At 46.1% G+C, this 20,049-nt stretch overlaps 1 protein-coding gene across 2 annotated transcripts in view; it reads right to left on the bottom strand.

The window, feature by feature from the left end:
- DENND3 (DENN domain containing 3) overlaps nucleotides 1-20,049 on the bottom strand; it is a 59,730-nt gene that overhangs the window by 11,826 nt on the left and 27,855 nt on the right. Inside the window, exons 8-17 of one of the 2 annotated variants that reach the window (XM_077271312.1) lie at nucleotides 19,081-19,208; nucleotides 16,203-16,358; nucleotides 15,861-15,957; nucleotides 15,171-15,274; nucleotides 13,900-14,078; nucleotides 13,026-13,547; nucleotides 9,066-9,325; nucleotides 5,479-5,649; nucleotides 5,026-5,155; nucleotides 3,897-4,001 (exon numbers count right to left, since the gene is read on the bottom strand). In XM_077271312.1, coding sequence (XP_077127427.1) covers nucleotides 3,897-4,001; nucleotides 5,026-5,155; nucleotides 5,479-5,649; nucleotides 9,066-9,325; nucleotides 13,026-13,547; nucleotides 13,900-14,078; nucleotides 15,171-15,274; nucleotides 15,861-15,957; nucleotides 16,203-16,358; nucleotides 19,081-19,208 — 1,852 coding nt within the window. The remainder of the gene's footprint in view (nucleotides 1-3,896; nucleotides 4,002-5,025; nucleotides 5,156-5,478; nucleotides 5,650-9,065; nucleotides 9,326-13,025; nucleotides 13,548-13,899; nucleotides 14,079-15,170; nucleotides 15,275-15,860; nucleotides 15,958-16,202; nucleotides 16,359-19,080; nucleotides 19,209-20,049) is intronic. The other variant, XM_077271313.1, reaches the window with a different exon arrangement.

The following is a 20,049-nucleotide window of genomic DNA, read 5'->3' as shown; positions in this document are numbered from 1 at the left end:
CCTAAATTGATACAAAGGGGGGTGCTCGGACGCCAAAGATGTGTGCCTCTGTACATCCCCAGAGTTGAGGTCCCCGGGTGGACAGGGCAGGTTGTTTGGCATTAGGCCTGGATGCAGAAGAGGATACATGGAGGCGACACTGCATGTGTTCGTCTGTTGAAGATGTGGGGGGAATCGGTGCCCTTAAAAGGACCCGTCGCCCATAAAAATCAGACCAGGTATGGCAACCTACTTAGCGGCTTCTGTCCAGTGAATTGCTCGTCGATTTGTTGATGGTATAAATAGGAGAGTCCCTCCTTTTCTGAAGCTCTTGCAATCCAAGGCAATATGCGATCCATATTCAGCGTTGTTCTCAACAAATCATGGGGGAGAGATTAGGAAATGAAAAACTTCCGTTTTGCAGACGCCTGTACGTTTTTCTAGAACACTTGCGGCCCCTGCTAGCGGACGCTCCCATGTAGGAGAGGGACCATGTATCTCGGTCCTGCGAGCACTCCGAGCCACAGAGGGTTCACAGAGGGATTCAATCTCTTGGTCTGAGAAAACCATGGGTTGCGGTTAGGGGATGAGTGGCGAAGGCTCCAGAGCTCAGTTAGGGTGACCAGCTTCGGATTGATGATGTGCCCTTAAGACCAGTAAATACTGGTCATGCGCCTTTAAGACTAGGGAATACTGGTCGTGCGTCTTTAAGACCAGGGTATACTGGTCTAGTGCCTTTAGGAGGAGGGCATGCTGGTCATGTGCCTTTAAGAACCAGGACATACTTGTCATATGCTTTGAAGACCAGGGCATACTGGTTATGTGTCTTTAAGTCCAGGGCATATTGAACACGTGCCTTTAAGACCAGGGCATACTGGTCATGTGCCTTTAAGTCCAGGGCATATTGGTCACGTGCCTTTAAGACCAGGGCATACTGGTCATGTTCCTTTAAGACCAGGGCATACTGGTCATGTGTCTTTAAAACCAGGTCATACTGGTCATGTGCCCTTAAGACCAGGGCATACTGGTCATGTGCCTTTAAGACCAGGGAATACTGGTTACGTGTTGTTAAGACCAGGAATACTGGTCATGCGCCTTTAAGACCAGGGAATACTGGTCACGTGCCTTTAAGACCAGGAATACTGGTCATGCGCCTTTAAGACCAGGGCATACTGGCCATGTGCGTAAGACCAGGGTATGCTGGCCATGCGCCTTTAAGACCAGGGAAAACTGGTCACGTGCCTTTAAGACCAGACAATACTAGACATGCGCCTTTAAGACCAGACAATACTGGACATGCTCCTTTAAGACCAGACAATACTGGACATGCGCCCTTAAGAACAGACAATATTGGACCTGCACCTTTACGACCAGACAATACTGGACATGCGCCTTTAAGAACAGACAATACTGGTCATGCGCCTTTAAGACCAGACAATACTGGACCTGCGCCTTTAAGAACAGACAATACTGGACATGCGCCTTTAAAACCAGACAATACTACATGTGCCTTTAAGAAGGGAGAATACTTGCGCGTTTAATGCCTTGATGTAGAGTGGTTGTGCCCCCTTAATGCTAAAAATCGTTGCCTCAGTGTGAGCCGGCCGGGTGGACCAAGATGGCCACTGTGAGCTGCAGAGTAGATAAAATCTCGCAGAGAGCGAGAAGCGCCAACTCGGGGGGCGGAGCGACGGACACGATGCTGAATAGGCCCAAGCCGGGGCCTAAATTTCTGTAGCAGGCGGGCGACACCAGCGGGGCGTTTCAGGAGACTTCCGGGATGCGGCCTACACATCGGCCGAAGCCAGGGGCTAAATTTTTGTAGCCGGCCAGAGCGTTACCTCAGAGAGGTGGGCCACAGGAAAGTGGCTAAGGCTGCCTGCGCCTTTATGGATATCCCTCTGAAGATGGATCCACTCACCAACGTTGTGCGTCCCGGCATGGAGCCGCCGCGGATGTGGGTTTCAGCGCTGTTTTGTGCAGCGTGGACGGTGTAGGGATAAACCTCAATCCATCATCCGTTTGTTAGGGAGGAGGAGAGGAACCGTCCGCCTCCTTGTACCATCCGCTCTTAATAGTGGTGGTGCAGTGGGGGCTGCTCGGACGCCACATTGTAAAGTGCCTCTGTACAGCCGAGGGTAAAACCTGGTGGGCAGGGCTGAATGTCCGGCAATAGGCCTGGCTGCAGAAGAGGATACTGGAGGTGACACTCCAGTGCTCGTCTGATAAGGGGGAGATCGGTCCCATGAAAGGGCCCGTCACCCCTAGAATCAGCTCAGGCAGCGGCTTCCCACGTCGCAGGAGAGGATACGGAGAGGTGACACTCCCGTGCTCGTCTGATAAGTAGGGGGGAGATCGGTCCCATGAAGGGGCCCGTCGCCCCTAAAATCAGCTCAGGCAGTGGCTTCCCACGTCGCAGGAGAGGATACGGAGAGGTGAAACTCCCGTGCTCGCCTGTTGTTGGTTCGGGGGAGATCGGAACATGAAAGAATCCGTCGCCCCCTTCGTCCGGTAAAAGGTAAAAGTAAAAAGATTCTTCGGGTCTGAATAGCAGACCAGTCTGTGTGCCTCCTACGGACACTAAGCAAGAACTGGTTAGCTGGGAGCCAGCAGAGGGTGTATACTGCAGGGGAGGAGCGAACTTTCTTTGTAATACTTAGTTAGTGTCAGCCTCCTGGTGGCAGCAGCACACACCCATGGTCTGTGTCCCCCAATGAGGCGAAGGAGAAAGTTCAGTTTTGGTCTCATCACTCCAAATTACCTTGTTCCTGAAGTTTTGAGGCTTGTCTCTGTGCCGTTTTGCGTATTGTAGGTGAGATACTTTGCGGCATTTGTGCAGTAATGGCTTTTTTCTGGCGACTCGACCATGCAGCCCATTTTTCTTCAAGTGCCTCCTTATTGTGCATCTTGAAACAGCCACACCGCTAGTTTTCAGAGAGTCCTGTATTTCAGCTGATGTTATTTGTGGGTTTTTCTTTGCATCCCGAACAATTTTCCTGGCAGTTGTGGAGGACATTTTTGTTGGTCTACCTGACCGTGGTTTTGTTTTTACAGAACCCCTGATTTTCCATTTGTTAATCACAGTGTGAATGCTGCTGACTGGCATTATCAATTCCTTGGATTTCTTTTTGTATCCCTTTCCTGTTTTATACAGTTCAACTACCTTTTCCCTTAGCTCCGTTGACAATTCTTTTGCTTTCCCCATAAATCACAATCCAAAAACGTCAGTGGCTGGATGAAAGATGCCAGAGTCTGTCTGGACCCCAGAAACTCACTCAGCTTTTATGCACACACACTGATTACAAGCAAAGAGGTCACAGGTGAGGATGTTACATTTAGTAGCCATTCAAACCCATTTGTGTCAACTTCTGTGCATGTTATCAGGCCAAAATCACCAGGGTATGTGAACTTTTGATCAGGGTCATTTGGATGCTTTGGGTTGTCATTATGATTTAAATAGAGAAAATACAGTAGTTTGACAATAAATGGCTTCACCCCACCACTAACCATGAGTGGAGAAAAAGTTTTGGTGATATCATTCATATTCTCTGAAAAAAGGCCAAGAAAGTAAAAATTCTGCCGAGGTATGTAAACTTTTGAGCACAACTGTATATAGGTCAATGTCAATGTGCTGCTTATAAAGCAATATAGTGTTTTTCAGAAAATATAGTTCTTTTGTGGTTAGTAAAGCTTTATTTTTGAGTGGTCATTGCCCCATTCCAGGATTGGTAGGGGTCCCAGCATTAGGACCCCCAACAATGAGCAAGTTTTCACCTATTGAGGATGGTGATAACTTGCCACAATGAGAAGCCCCTTCATGATGAATTCCAAATGGGGATGTAGACAGACTGATTGCCACCTGCGAGCGGTTTGATTTTATTAATTTTTTTGCCGGAGACCCAGTCAGAGACACTCACCGGGGGTGTAGAGTAGGACATCAACTGCCTGCGGGACAGTCTCCCCCGCACAAGGGTTAATCCTGTGCTTCAGTGTCTCAGCCGTTGTCATTGGAATGGTGGAAACTGTGGATCAAAGCAGATTGTTACCATAAGAAAGGACCGTGAACACCTGGTGGGTAAGACGATAAATAATTCCGCAATGTTTATAAAATCCCCTATGAACAGGAGAGGAAAGGGGGGGGGGGAGGGGAGTTAAGAAAATATTTGAAAAATAAAATAAAAAAAAAAAAAAGGTATTACTAAATGAAATAAAAAAAAGTTCAAATCATTCTTTACCGAATCCAAATAAAAGAAAAACACACAGCAGCAATTCTATGTCCATAAAAGTTTTGGAAATATAATAATATTAAGCCCATGTGGTACATTTTGCAAAGAAAAGAAAAAAAATGAAAGCCAGAAATTATTATTTTTTGTTTCTCTGCCTTATTTTAAATAGAGGAATTAAAAAACATCAAAAAGTCACATGTACCCCAAAATTGTATCTAGATAAATAGGTAGTCGTGAAATATTACAAAAAAAAATAAAACCACACCTTTATATATTAGGAATCACATTAACTGTACTAACCTGCAGAATCTTTTATTACTCACCAATTCACCCCACTTAGAATTTTATTCTCATTTTTCAGTAAATTTTGATAATAAAAATGAATAGCGGCATTCAGAACTAGACCTCGACCTGCATAAAAGAAGCCCTGACATGGCTGCGCTCATGTATATAAAAAAAAAAATTACGGTACCTTTTGGAAGATCTAGATTGCAAAAAAAAAAAATATATATATATATATATATATATATATATATATATATATATATATATATATATATATATATATATTATATATATATATATATATATATATATATATTGCAAAAAACATTGCAAATTAGAAGAACAAGGCTGCTTTCTATGGAATTGGCGCCGTCCATAGATATACCAGCTCCCACCCATTTAATGTTGCAGGACGTCCAACACTACCCTGGGTTTTTTGTTTCTGTCTTTTTAATGCTGCTAAGTTGTTTTTTTAATCCTGGACAACCCTTTTAAGACTGTAGCATCGCCTTCAGGTGTTACAGGTCGGCCTCACCTTCATTCCGCATCTTGTCGAAGTAGGACAGTTTGGACGCAGCATAGATTGACTTTGCCGTCTGCAGAGCCCCCACCACGGCGTTCATGAGCAGGACATTGGTCAGCGCCTCCTGGATGTACTGAGGGTCCTGTGTAAAAGGTATGAAGCAGAGGTCATCATCACCAGTAACCTTAGCTGCAGAGACCCTCCGAGCCGCAGGAACGTGTTCTGCTCTCCATTTCATTAGGGGCAATTATATATATATATATATATATATAGAAAGATAGATAGATATATAGAGATATAGATATAGATAATGTCAATCTGCTGTATATAATGCGAGCACGATATTGTCTGAATGTAAGTATTATCTGATATCATACGGCAGCGTTTGGGTACAATACATATGTATCAGAGTTTAATACAGAGCTTAAAATTAGGAGTCCGACCATCTAAAACTGGCAAGCTGACCTTGTGACTGTCGGCCATGTTTCTGCCGGCCCACATCTCTTTGATCATCATTTGCCACAGTTCACATTCGCTTTTTAGGTTTGCTTCAAACACGTCCTTCCTTGTGGAGGCTTTAATCCGAAGACTCTGAATCCTCAGGAGTAAGAAGGCCGAGGTGGAGATTTTCACGTCCTGCAGAAAACAGTCAGTATGTAAGAGCAGGGGGCGAGATGAGGGTAGGCAGAGTATGTACTTGCCTACCCAATTAGGAAAAAAAAAAAGGAAAAAAACCCTGACGTTGCTGAATGCCTGTGGCCACCTGTCTCCTTCCTCCGGCTGCAGGCACTCAGCACAGTGACAGGCACACAGGGGAGCAGTGTCAGTCACGGACACCGAACACACCTCTCTCTGCCTGCGCCCCGGACGTTGCTCCTTCCCTGCACGCAGTTAATGCGAATACAATTGATGCCAGTGCCACCCAGAACTGGAGCAGAGGAGATGTAATCAGCTTCCTACTTTGCTAGGAAGTCCCAAGCATGCGGTGGACAGAGCTGTGCTGGACAGGAAGCCTGAACTAGGCGAGTAGAAGCTTTCATCAATTGTATCCTATTATTTTCCTAATTTTATTATTATTATTTATTTCTATAGCACCATTGATTCCATGGTGCTGTACATGAGAAGGGGTTACATACAAAGTACAGATATCACTTACAGTAAGCAAACTAACAATTACAGACTGGTACAGAGGGGCGAGGACCCTGCCCTTGCAGGCTTACATTCTGCTGGATTATGGAGGAGAGAAGGAGGCCTTGGGAGGACCAGAGATTACGTGAGGGAAGCTATTGAGAGATTAGTTTGGAAATATACGGAGGAGAAAAGTTATGGATGGCTTTGTAGGTCAGTGTTAGTAGTTTAAACTGGATACGCTGGGAAATTGGGAGCCAAAGAAGCGATTTCAAAGAGAGGAACCAGGAGTGTAGCGAGGAGAGACATTAGTCGGGCAGCAGAGTCAAGGACGGACTGGAGAGGTGCGAGAGTGTTAGAAGGTAGTCCACAAAGGAGGATGTTGCAGTAGTCGAGGCGGGAGATGATTAGGGCATGCACGAGCATTTTGGTAGAGTGAGAGTTGAGGAAAGGACGGATTCTGGAAATATTTTTGAGCTGGAGGCGACAGGAGGTGGCGAGAGCTTGGATGTGCGGTTTGAAGGACAGGGCAGAGTCAAGGGTTACTCCGAGGCAGCGGATTTTGGGGAAAGTGTGATTTCATTTATTTTGATAGATAGATCAGGTAGGGAAGATATGCAAGATGGAGGAAAGATCATTAGTTCAGATTTGTCCACATTGAGCTTGAGGAAGCGAGAGGAGAAGAAGGAGGATATGGCTGATAGACACTCTGGGAGCCTAATGAATGGAGGCTATTATACCTAGGGTGCTGTTTGGGGACCTTCTAATGGGGCTGTGGTTACCATACAGTATAATGTCCCTCACAGCCCCCTATACAGTATCAGTGACTGGGGGGCCATAATACTGTATGGGGTGCTGTGGGGACCATCATACTATATAATGGAGGGCTGTGGTGGACATCATAGTGTGTTAGAGCACATTGTGAGGAGGGGGTACAGTTTGAAGAGGACAACATGATGGACAGGGTGAGGACAAAGTGTGAAAAAGAGGCACAATATGAATACGGAGAGGGGGCAGCATGAAATGGGTGCACAATATGGAGAGAGGTTAGCATGGCGGGGGGACAGTGTGGAGCTATAGAGAGTATAAGGGAGAACAGTAGAGAGGGGACAATAATAGTATAGGCCATGGTTCATAGAAGAGGACGGTGTGGCAGTGATAGCGGATAATGGCAGACAGTGGGGCGGTTATACCTCATTAAGGCGGACATCGTGGCACTTATAGCTATATAACGGTAGACAGTGAGGAGGCCATATACCATAGGAGGCTTATTTATGTCATAATATGGACAGATATTTTTTTGTAAAGGTCATTTTAATAACACTCTTATTTTTAAGGGCACTGTGTGGGAATGAGCTGCAGACAACCGGAGAAGAAGGAAGTCGGCGAGAAGGGATGTGGATGTGAAAAGTCACCATGGCATCTGGACAAGATGGAAATGAAAAGATAGTACTCAATCCAGAGAAGAGGTCACCTATAAGGTACCTAGATGTAAATGTTTACTTGCTGACCAGGTCTCATCAGTACTGCGAGTACTATTTGGTGCAGTCTAATAATGACTGATAACAATAGTAAGGAGATGCTGGGAGTTGTTGTTAAGGACATAGTGAAAGTTGCAGGTTTACGAGATACAAATGTATTAGGGCCTAACTTGACATTACGATTCATTGCTGTACTAAGCTTGGTGATGTATTCTTGTACTGATTGTGGTTCCGCTGACGTATTTATGTACTGATGATAGTACTGGTGTTGTATTTTTATTTACTGACAGTGGTTCTTGTGATGTATTCATGTACTGATAACAGTTCTGGTGATTCAAGATAGTTCTGATTCTGCAATTATCGACTGATTGTGGTTCTGGTGATGTATTCATGTACTGATATTGGTTCTAGTGACCTATTTATTTACTGATTATGATTCTGGTGCCGTTTTCTTTATGTACGGTGGATGGTGGTGGTTGTGTATTCATCACCAGAACCATCATCAGTACATGAATGCAGCACCAGAACCACCATCACTACATGAAAACATCACAAAAACCACCATTGGTACAGGAATACAACACCAGAACCACTATCAGTATATGAATACGTCACCAGAACCCCAAGCTATACAGGAATATGGCACCAGAACTACCACCAGTTTTGTTGCAAACTTTATATGTTGCATGACTGATATAAAAACCATCATAAGAAGCCTTGTATAACGGGGTATCTGCCAAATGCTGCACACCCTAATTGAAACCAAACGGCCCCCATTATAGTTAAAGTAATCTTAGTTTCCATGACTATCCTTGAGTGTGACATTTAAAATATAGGATGTCAGGGATGAATATCGCGATTTATCCCTTGTATTGTATAAATGGTCTGCAAGCATTGAATGATTTCATATCTATGAGAACATACTACCTGTTGAGCTTCACCTCTCAAGTACACCACTTTTTTTTAATTTACATTTTCTGGTATTTCTTGGTGAAACAGGTAACAATTCTTATGGAAGTGCTCATCAGAGATTGCTACCTGACCCATCAGAGGGATGAGGCGGAGTGAGTTAGGGGTCCTCAGAGCCATGGTCAGACCTTACGATGGAGCAGGAGCCCTGGGTTCCTTATGGGGCAGGTAAATGCCTGGCCTCATGTGACCAGAGTTTCTGGGCAATTCTTGGACGATGAAGGCCTTGATGGCCCTCACCTCCGCCAGACTTGAAGCCAATTAAGAACCTCTGAGACATCCAACACTGCCAAGTAGTACCACAGACCATCCAGGAAGCTATCGACACCCTGTTCCAGGTCAGGCAGGAGATTCCTCCCCAGACACCATGAGGCGACATCAGGAGTGTGCCATATATCAGCCACTGCTGACACCCGGCCACCTCCATGGCACATACACCCGGCGATGACGCCGTACACAATATATACTACTTGCCTCTATGTTCCTGAAGATGGCGATTTCCTCGTAGCTCTGTCTTCCCTCGATCAGGAGGAAAAGGCGTTTCTGGGTCATGGCGATTTTGCCCACGCCGAGGTTGGTTTTCACCGAGCTGGAAAGTTTATACACAAACTCGTTCTGATCCAAGTTCTCTGCGACCACGGACGGGAGGACGACCTCTTCCGCTTCTGCCTCCGTTTCCTTCCAGCAGTTGTAGAAATCCTTGAAGATGTCCGGGTCGATCTGCTTCTGGTAACCTTGGGGAGAGGATCACAGAAAAAGAGACTGGTTACAAATATGGAAAAAAAAAAAGCTTAAAAAAAAGGATATATTTTCAGAAGAGCACAGGTAGGTTTACTTTAAATAAATGTTATCAGACAATCGCCTAAGTGACAATCCCCCAATATAGGTTTCCGCAGAAATACAAGAACACAAAAAAGTCCCCTGGATGGAATGAACTGTCCCAAAAATTCCCCCAATTCTAAAATGAATGACAGTAACTGGTTTTGGAGAAGGGTCCCAAGGTGCGGCCAAAGGCCGCGCCAACCTACAGGGGCTCGATCACCTACACTCGTGGGCTTGGTCTTCTACTGCTTGTGTGCAGCCAGGAGAAATCAATAACGGCATCGGGATTGCAGCACTAGCAGCTTCTTAATGCCACGTTGTGGAGAGTTCCTGCAAGGTGATTATGTTGGGAAACAATCAGCATGAAGGGGGCAGTAACTTTTCCTAAGTTTGGTAACTATGTGCCCTGTGTAAAGGCTGCCATTACAAAAATGTAGAATGAGACAGCAGGGAGATTTCAGCTCTGCAGCCAGCAGAATTGTGAATACAACCCTGTATAATAAAGGATGTGACTCGAGTGATTTTGATCTTAGGAAACTTTGTAACAAAACTTTCTTGTGATTACTGTTAAACGATGACCTGCATCTGGTGAGAGAAGTTTCCGTCATAGTGTAACCCCCCCATCCCCCATAATAAATCAGGTGAAGGATAAAGTACATGAAGTTTGGTGAACTTTTGTTTACCCTCCACTTACTCATGAACACAATGTAGTAAAGCAGGTTCTGCCCCTTCCTGCAAGAAAACACCAGTGATGACCCCACTGTCACAGCACAGAGAATAGTCCTGGATGTCAGGAAGAGACTGAGAAATATCAGGAGTGGGTACTGTACGATACAGTGATCGACAGATCTGCTGCTGTCAGTGAGGGAATACAGCGCATATTATGTGGCCAAATATCATATACATATATACATACACAGCAGAATAGTGAGTGCAGCTCTGGAGTATAATACAGGATGTAACTCAGGATCAGTAATGTAATGTATGTACACAGTGACTGCACCAGCAGAATAGTGAGTGCAGCTCTGGAGTATAATACAGGATGTAACTCAGGATCAGTAATGTAATGTATGTACACAGTGACTGCACCAGCAGAATAGTGAGTGCAGCTCTGGGGTATAATACAGGATGTAACTCAGGATCAGTAATGTAATGTATGTACACAGTGACTGCACCAGCAGAATAGTGAGTGCAGCTCTGGAGTATAATACAGGATGTAACTCAGGATCAGTAATGTATGTACACAGTGACTGCACCAGCAGAATTGTAGGTGCAGCTCTGGAGTATAATACAGGATGTAACTCAGGATCAGTAATGTAATGTATGTACACAGTGACTGCACCAGCAGAATAGTGAGTGCAGCTCTGGAGTATAATACAGGATGTAACTCAGGATCAGTAATGTAATGTATGTACACAGTGACTGCACCAGCAGAATAGTGAGTGCAGCTCTGGAGTATAATACAGGAGGTAACTCAGGATCAGTAATGTAATGTATGTACACAGTGACTGCACCAGCAGAATAGTGAGTGCAGCTCTGGAGTATAATACAGGAGGTAACTGAAGATCAGAGATGTAATGTATGTACACAGTGACTGCACCAGCAGAATAGCGAGTGCAGCTCTGGAGTATAATACAGGATGTAACTCAGGATCAGTAATGTAATGTATGTACACAGTGACTGCACCAGCAGAATAGTGAGTGCAGCTCTGGGGTATAATACAGGATGTAACTCAGGATCAGTAATGTAATGTATGTACACAGTGACTGCACCAGCAGAATAGTGAGTGCAGCTCTGGGGTATAATACAGGATGTAACTCAGGATCAGTAATGTATGTACACAGTGACGGCTCCAGCAGAATTGTAAGTGCAGCTCTGGAGTATAATACAGGATGTAACTCAGGATCAGTAATGTAATGTATGTACACAGTGACTGCACCAGCAGAATAGTGAGTGCAGCTCTGGAGTATAATACAGGATGTAACTCAGGATCAGTAATGTAATGTATGTACACAGTGACTGCACCAGCAGAATAGTGAGTGCAGCTCTGGGGTATAATACAGGATGTAACTGAGGATCAGTAATGTAATGTATGTACACAGTGACTGCACCAGCAGAATAGTGATTGCAGCTCTGGAGTATAATACAGGATGTAACTCAGGATCAGTAATGTAATGTATGTACACAGTGACTGCACCAGCAGAATAGTGAGTGCAGCTCTGGAGTATAATACAGGATGTAACTCAGGATCAGTAATGTAATGTATGTACACAGTGACTGCACCAGCAGAATAGTGAGTGCAGCTCTGGAGTATAATACAGGAGGTAACTCAGGATCAGTAATGTAATGTATGTACACAGTGACTGCACCAGCAGAATAGTGAGTGCAGCTCTGGAGTATAATACAGGAGGTAACTGAAGATCAGAGATGTAATGTATGTACACAGTGACTGCACCAGCAGAATAGCGAGTGCAGCTCTGGAGTATAATACAGGATGTAACTCAGGATCAGTAATGTAATGTATGTACACAGTGACTGCACCAGCAGAATAGTGAGTGCAGCTCTGGGGTATAATACAGGATGTAACTCAGGATCAGTAATGTAATGTATGTACACAGTGACTGCACCAGCAGAATAGTGAGTGCAGCTCTGGGGTATAATACAGGATGTAACTCAGGATCAGTAATGTATGTACACAGTGACGGCTCCAGCAGAATTGTAAGTGCAGCTCTGGAGTATAATACAGGATGTAACTCAGGATCAGTAATGTAATGTATGTACACAGTGACTGCACCAGCAGAATAGTGAGTGCAGCTCTGGAGTATAATACAGGATGTAACTCAGGATCAGTAATGTAATGTATGTACACAGTGACTGCACCAGCAGAATAGTGAGTGCAGCTCTGGGGTATAATACAGGATGTAACTGAGGATCAGTAATGTAATGTATGTACACAGTGACTGCACCAGCAGAATAGTGATTGCAGCTCTGGAGTATAATACAGGATGTAACTCAGGATCAGTAATGTAATGTATGTACACAGTGACTGCACCAGCAGAATAGTGAGTGCAGCTCTGGAGTATAATACAGGATGTAACTCAGGATCAGTAATGTAATGTATGTACACAGTGACTGCACCAGCAGAATAGTGAGTGCAGCTCTGGGGTATAATACAGGATGTAACTGAGGATCAGTAATGTAATGTATGTACACAGTGACTGCACCAGCAGAATAGTGAGTGCAGCTCTGGGGTATAATACAGGATGTAACTCAGGATCAGTAATGTAATGTATGTACACAGTGACTGCACCAGCAGAATAGTGAGTGCAGCTCTGGGGTATAATACATGATGTAACTCAGGATCAGTAATGTAATGTATGTACACAGTGACTGCTCCAGCAGAATTGTAAGTGCAGCTCTGGAGTATAATACAGGATGTAACTCAGGATCCGTAATGTAATGTATGTACACAGTGACTGCAGCAGCAGAATAGTGAGTGCAGCTCTGGAGTATAATACAGGAGGTAACTGAAGATCAGAGATGTAATGTATGTACACAGTGACTGCACCAGCAGAATAGTGAGTGCAGCTCTGGAGTGACCTATCCACTTACCGACAGTTAAGGCATCAAACAATCGATGTATGGTGTCCGTGTCTTTGACGATTCCGGATTCCTGGATCCTTCGTACGAAATCCTCCAGGTGAAGGTGCGTCTTTGGTAGCTCAAACTTCTTCACGTGGTCGTCGGCCCTGTGGACCTCCCTCTCCTTGTCCAACACTTGCCCAATCAGCCTCTTCAGCTCCGGCCTGCAGTCGGCCTTCTGTCGCTCCCCTGCTGGAAGGCACAGGACGACCTTCCTCACCAGCTCCATGGGGAAGATCCGCAGATCGGTTTTATAAAGCTTCTGGAAATCGGACAGAGCGCTGAGCAGTTTTCCCTGCATCAGGCCCACGAGTCCGCGGAGGTAGTAGTATCGTGCGAGCAGCGTGGAGTTCTCGGGCGGCGCGGCGCTTATCTCTTTGCTGAGATAATTAGTAAATTCTGTATAATACGTCTGAACGCAGCGAGAAGACAGAGGGAAAGCCACTTCAGGCAGTCGGAACGTGTGAACCGCCTTCCCCGTAACGTAATAACCTGTAATATTAAGAGACATGATCTCACACCAGTTATAGTCACACGCGGGCATAAAACTCGTATCAACAGCCCAGTCATGGGGTAGATACACGGTGTACCCGGGGGGTGGGCATACCCCGCCCGAGACAAGTGCTCAATGCCAAGCAGGTGCGGCAAAGGCAAGATAAATGATGAGATATAACATTGCCCCCTCCACAAATCCCTTACACAGCAGCATCTTCCAGAGGGGGAACTTTTATCTGCTACTCCAATCACCTCCAGAGCTGCATTTATAATTCTGCCGCCTCGGATTCAGCTCTGGGTGGGCCTGGAGTATAAGAACGCCCCTTACAGAATGCTAGTCTCTCCTCACCGTTCTCCTGCTGGGGTCTCCTCAGGGACAGTGGTCCTGGAGGGACGTCGGTCATCTTCATGGTGGTCAGGTTTGGCATACTGATAACCAGCTTCTTACTGAACATGTGCTCCGGACGGAAACGCTTCAGCTTCTCTGTGGCTCGCCGTCTGGGGTTTTCAAAAAACACAGATGATCTCCTACAGGAAGAAGTCGTGTATGATGGATGTCTGTCCGTACAGAGGCCACATGTGTCCGCCCTGTGCAGCAGCAGCGACCGCAAGACTAAGGACAGATAAAGCCATCGGCTTCTTGTGTCCCATATATTCAGTATATCGTATACACACGGTTCATTATGGTAATATCATGGGAGAGGATGTAACAAACTACGGGGCCATCTTTATTCAGACAAAGTGCAGGTAGTCAGGTCTATGGACAATGTAGGGAGGCACAGAAGCCTGAAAACTGTCACTGCCAGGTACAATACTACTATTTATGGTGATATCCCTGCGTGCACTGCGCCTAAACTGTGACATCCCCACGTGTACTGTGCCTACGCTGCGACATCCCCAGCACTGCAACATCCCCACGTGTTCTGTTCCTATGATGCAATATCGCCACGTGTACTATGCCAGCACTGCGTGCGCTATACCTGCACTGTGACATCCCCATCTGAACTGTGCCTACGCTGCTTCATCCCCACGTGTACTACGCCAGCTCTGCGACATCCCTGCGTGCGCTTCACCAGCACTGCGATATCCCTGCGTGCGCTACACCAGCACTGCGTGCACGGCACTTGAACTGCGACATCCCCACGTGTACTGTGCCTACGTTACGACATCCCCACGTGTACTACACCAGCACTGCAACATCCCTGCGTGCGCTACACCAGTACTGCGACATCCCTGTGTGCACTACACCAGCACTGCGACATCCCTGCGTGCACGGCACCTAAACTGCGACATCCCTGCGTGCACGGCACCTAAACTGCGACATCCCGTGTACTGTGCCTACGATGCAACATCCCCACGTGTACTGTGCCTATGCTGTGACATCCCCGCGTGTGCTACGCATGCACTGGGAGATCCCCACATGTGCTACGCCAGCGCTACGACATCCCCGCCTGCGCTACAACATCCCCGCGTGCGCTACGCCTGCACTGCGACATCCCCACGCGCTCTACTTGCTATGACCTAGAATGACAATTGGGGCTTAATGTCAAGCTCGGCTCTGCTACATCTGTACATGGAGTTGTGCTTATCTTGCACATTAGAATCCAGTGAACACTTTACCCATCGATCTCGGAGGACGTGCTCAGCTCCATACGGGTGTAATCGTCCATCTTCTTACTGAGACGAGCCTTAAGAAAGGAATTAAACATGTAGGTGTCCAGAACCTGCAGAAACATCACATGGTTACTAAGAGAACGTCTCATGGTTATATCGTACAGAGGTGCGATGTGCTGATCCTGAAGAATGTGACACCAATAATCCCCACGCAACGTCCCCACCCTCCGTAGATACAGAACGTCTGCAGCTCCGGATGTGAACGGACTACAAGAAATAATCTAGCTCAAAAATCAGCAAAACATTTCCAAATTTTACAGATTCTATAAAAGGATCCTCCTGCAGATCCTTACAAATAAAGGAATAATGCGGGAACATTTCCCAGAAAAAGTGAAAACTTGCGGTCCTCCCGTAATTTTTATTAACACTAAACTAATTTTCATCAACTTCCAATTAACTGCACTGGCGGCTACGTGTATATAATAAACAACAGACGGTCCGCCAAACTCTGTGGGTTCGTCCATCTCTTCTCTAAAATGTATGAGGGTCTTTAGACTCTCCAGTAGACTGGGCATGTCAGAGCCCCATTCTTATGATTAGTGGGGGAGGAGGGGATCTGCCGGTCAGACCCCTATCACAAGTCATCAGCTATCCTGTCATTAGTGATAACCTTAAAGGGGTGGTGTAACCCTTTACCTTTCTGTAGAAGGCCTGGTCTCCCGGACTTCTGGTCTTCAGGAACTCCCTGCTGTTAAATACCCGGTGCTCATAGTTCAGGTGTGCCTTCACATCCCTGCCAGGAAGGAAGTCATAGTTCACACATATAGATGTCTCCAGCTGGATAATCTACCAATGTCTTCATATTAGCATTTTACTAAATTGGGTCTATCCCCATCGGATCGGAAAGGGATTACTATGAAAGGGATAGTTCAGGATTAGTAAATCACGGCTGCCGAGCACGCACCATAAGCCATGTCATTGAGTAATGGTGGGCAGGTGCCTGTATAATGGTCCATCAGTCAGTAGGTGACGTTTTACCTGAAGATGTCCACTATGAGCTGCAGAGCGATCTCCTGGATCTCGCCATTGAGGTTCTGCTGCCATAGCCGTCGGCGCAGTCTCTGCTCCCCGATGTCCAGGGTCGCTGTGCGATGAGCCTGCTCTAGGTCGTAGTGCAGCGGCAGGTTCTCCATACTGCGTGATAAAGTACAGTGTGGCCTCCAAAATTTAGTTAGGACGTAACATTTCCCCCCTTTATGATACTGACGTGTTTTCCTTTAGAAGTGTTACTGTCCCCACTGCTGCCGCTCCCGTGTAGTCTGCTTGTCCATTGTGGGTAATGGTGTCTGGCGGCCACGTCAGCATCAGTCACTGGTCATTGACATCTAGGGAGCGGCCGTTTCTCCTTGGCATAGGAGACTACTACCCCCCCCCAAGCTTGTCACCTAGTATGTAGGTCCTGTGCACCGAGAGGGGCAATAACCCCCAACGCAGCTGTCGGCAGGTGGCCGTCTTGTAGAATTATAAGACACTGGTTTTGCTAAAAGTTCCACCCAAGACATGTAGGAAGGCTCGTTAAAGAATCAGATATTGACTTGGTGGGTCTCGCATATACTTTACGTATGTGGTAGATCTCGAGGATATACCAGAAATGCACAAGATGGGCCTACTTCTTCACTAAATTGAGGAAGCGAGAGGAGAGTTGGATTCGGCACTCGTGGTGTCAGGAGGACCGGCTTTGTGCGTGCAGAATCGCAGTAGAGGCATCGTGAGATTGCCCGAGCCGCGTGTGGGGGCCAGCCCAGAATAGGAGTGTACAGGGATCAGAGGGTCTCGCTGCCCTGAATCCCACTGAAGACCCTATTCCTTGGATTATTACCGAGTTCTTCTGCCCTCTCTCCTTTTGGAAAACAACATAAACCAGAGCTGTGCATTATCAGCACGGGTATCATCACGGTCAGGAGGCCGGGAGTCAACAGTCAGGAGGCTGGTTGAGATCGCCAGTATTACCCAAACCTTGATGGGGTTGTCCAAAACCTAATACTCAATATTATAATATACTAAGTTTTAAAAACCCCGACAATTAAATATTCCTTATTATTTCCCCTGTACTTTAACTTCCTTTACACTTCCAGTGATGTTCTATTTGAGTTTCCCAGCGTCCACTGGAACTTATCAAACAGGACGTCATCAGGGGGCTAGAGCTGCAGTCACTCCCCACAACTGTGGTCACCACCCCGAAATGCAAAATCATTAATGTTTGTTTTGGATCAGTCTCGGTTCTGGTTTTCAATTCCGATGCATGCTCACTATGCTTTCCCTATTCTTTCCCTTTCAATGCACATTGACAGTGCGCTCTCACGCAGCTCAAAAGAGAAGTAATGAGTCAGCAAGGGAGCGCACGGTCAATGCACAGTGAAAGGGAAAGACTGCGGCGATCAGGGAAAGCATACAAAATTGACATCCGGCGCATGCTTAGCAGAACAGAGACTAGACCAGCTACTGAAACACACACCACTGATGACTTCCCAGGGTGGCAACAGCAGCTGTGCGGCGTGACGTCCCGTTCCAGGGCAGAAAATGAAGCAGGTGTGACTGATAGCAGCTCAGGTCCCCGATGACAATCCCCAGTGTTTGCTGGGAGACACAAACAGAACATCATCGGAAGTGGGATAATAAAAAAAAAAAAAAGAAAAAGGAAGGTAAATTGCAGGTGGAACAATAGGGAATTTTTAAATTACTGTACAAAAGTAGTTATGTTTTAGAAACTAAATATAATAATTTTATTTAGATAGTGGCAACATATTCCATATGCAAATTGCCTCTTCTGAGAAAAAGAGGACTTAACTCTATAGCGCCACCTGTTGGAAGTAGCGATCCTACAAGTAACAATCAACCCTTTAACGAGTCGTGCAATATGACTTAGGGTACCGTCTCACTATACGATTTACCAACGATCACGACCTGCGATACGACCTGGCCGTGATCGTTGGTAAGTCGTTGTGTGGTCGCTGGGGAGCTGTCACACAGACCGCTCTCCAGCGACCAACGATGCCGAGGTTCGCTGGTAACCAGGGTAAACATCGGGTTACTAAGCGCAGGGCCGCGCTTAGTAACCCGATGTTTACCCTGGTTACCAGCGTAAAAGTAAAAAAAAAAAAACCGTACATACTCACCATCTGATGTCCGTCAGGTCCCTTGCCGTCCGCTTCCCGCTCTGACTGAGTGCCGCCGTACAGTGAGAGCAGATCACAGCGGTGACGTCACTGCTATGCTGTGCTCTCACTGTACGGCGGCACTCAGTCAGAGCGGGAAGCGGACGGCAAGGGACCTGACGGACATCAGATGGTGAGTATGTACGGTTTGTTTTTTTTTACTTTTACGCTAGTAACCTTGGTAAACATCGGGTTACTAAGCGCGGCCCTGCGCTTAGTAACCCGATGTTTACCCTGGTTACCAGCGAACGCATCGCTGGATCGCTGTCACACACAACGATCCAGCGATGACAGCGGGAGATCCAGCGACGAAAGAAAGTTTCAAACGATCTGCTACGACGTACGATTCTCAGCAGGGTCCCTGATCGCTGCTGCGTGTCAGACACAGTGATATCGTATGGATATCGCTGGAACGTCACGAATCGTACCGTCGTAGCGATCAAAGTGCCACTGTGTGACGGTACCCATAGGATAAAAGCCAAACCAGTATCTCAATTCGCAGACACGGTGTTTCATATTCCATAGCACTTTACATTAGATAGGAAGATTGGGGTCACTATTGGATTTCATACAGACCCTTTAAGGATTATTCAGGAAAGTTGTGAAACTGTCACAAAAGTCCACGACTTAGAAAACTCCTCTTACTGTATGTGTGACAGAAAGCAAAGAAAACAGGTCGAGCGTTAATCAGAACCACTTACCTGCTTATAAAGCTCTCGGCAGCCATTACCGGCATGTCCGGGACCTCGCAGTCCTCACAGTCTCTCTCGTTCCAGGAGAAGGAAATGTTGCCGTTATCAATATCGATTAGTACTAAATCCTCTCCTTCCTTAAAAAATAAATAAATAAATATATCAGAAAATCAAATCCGTCATCATTGTATCAGTGATGTAAAGTTTATGATAATATACATTATGGAGAAATCGCGATCCGTTCTGTACATTAACCCCACACGCACCGCTCATCGTGGCTACTATATAAGTGCACTTCCCCTTAGTTTACAGCAGGTTTGCATCAATGACGCGGCGTCTGCTCATATACATGACTGTGAGCATTCCTCTGTGCAATCACAGTATCGATGTATACAACATGGCGAGCGAGGAGGTGAATCAGCTTGTGACCTCTGCTGAGTTAAGAAACCATTAAACCATCATAAAATACCAATAATGTGAGTCACCGGGGCACAGGAGTGCAGCTCTGAAGGCTGCGTCACCACTGGAAAGAGCTGGATGCACACAAACATCAGTCCCTTATCCGGATATATGTGACTGTCCGCTCTAGAACACCAGATTATTGTTAATGTATCTGGTGCTTTTTTTTTTTTTTTTAAAGATCCAAATTCTCTGCAAAGTTACAGGGGCCCATCAGGCGCTTACTGCATGCAGTGTCATTATTGATGTCAATGTATAATCAATAAGCAGCAAGATCCAGAGCGCCCCCTAGTGGTGACTGCAGACGGACTCAATTAAAGGGAATGTCACCAGGTTTTTGCCACCAAATCTGAAAGCAGCATAATGTAGAGAGAGACCCCAATTCCAGTGATGTGTCACTTACTGGGCTGCTTGCTTTAGTTTTGATAAAAACACAGTTCAACCAGAAGGAGATCAAAAGAGGACTAGTAAACCTGCAGACAGTACAACCCCGCCCCCCACCACTGATTGGTAGCTTTG

Source organism: Ranitomeya variabilis, chromosome 6 (genome assembly GCF_051348905.1).
Source record: "Ranitomeya variabilis isolate aRanVar5 chromosome 6, aRanVar5.hap1, whole genome shotgun sequence".
Classification (NCBI taxonomy): domain Eukaryota; kingdom Metazoa; phylum Chordata; class Amphibia; order Anura; family Dendrobatidae; genus Ranitomeya; species Ranitomeya variabilis.
This window is presented reverse-complemented; position numbering and strand designations above follow the sequence as displayed.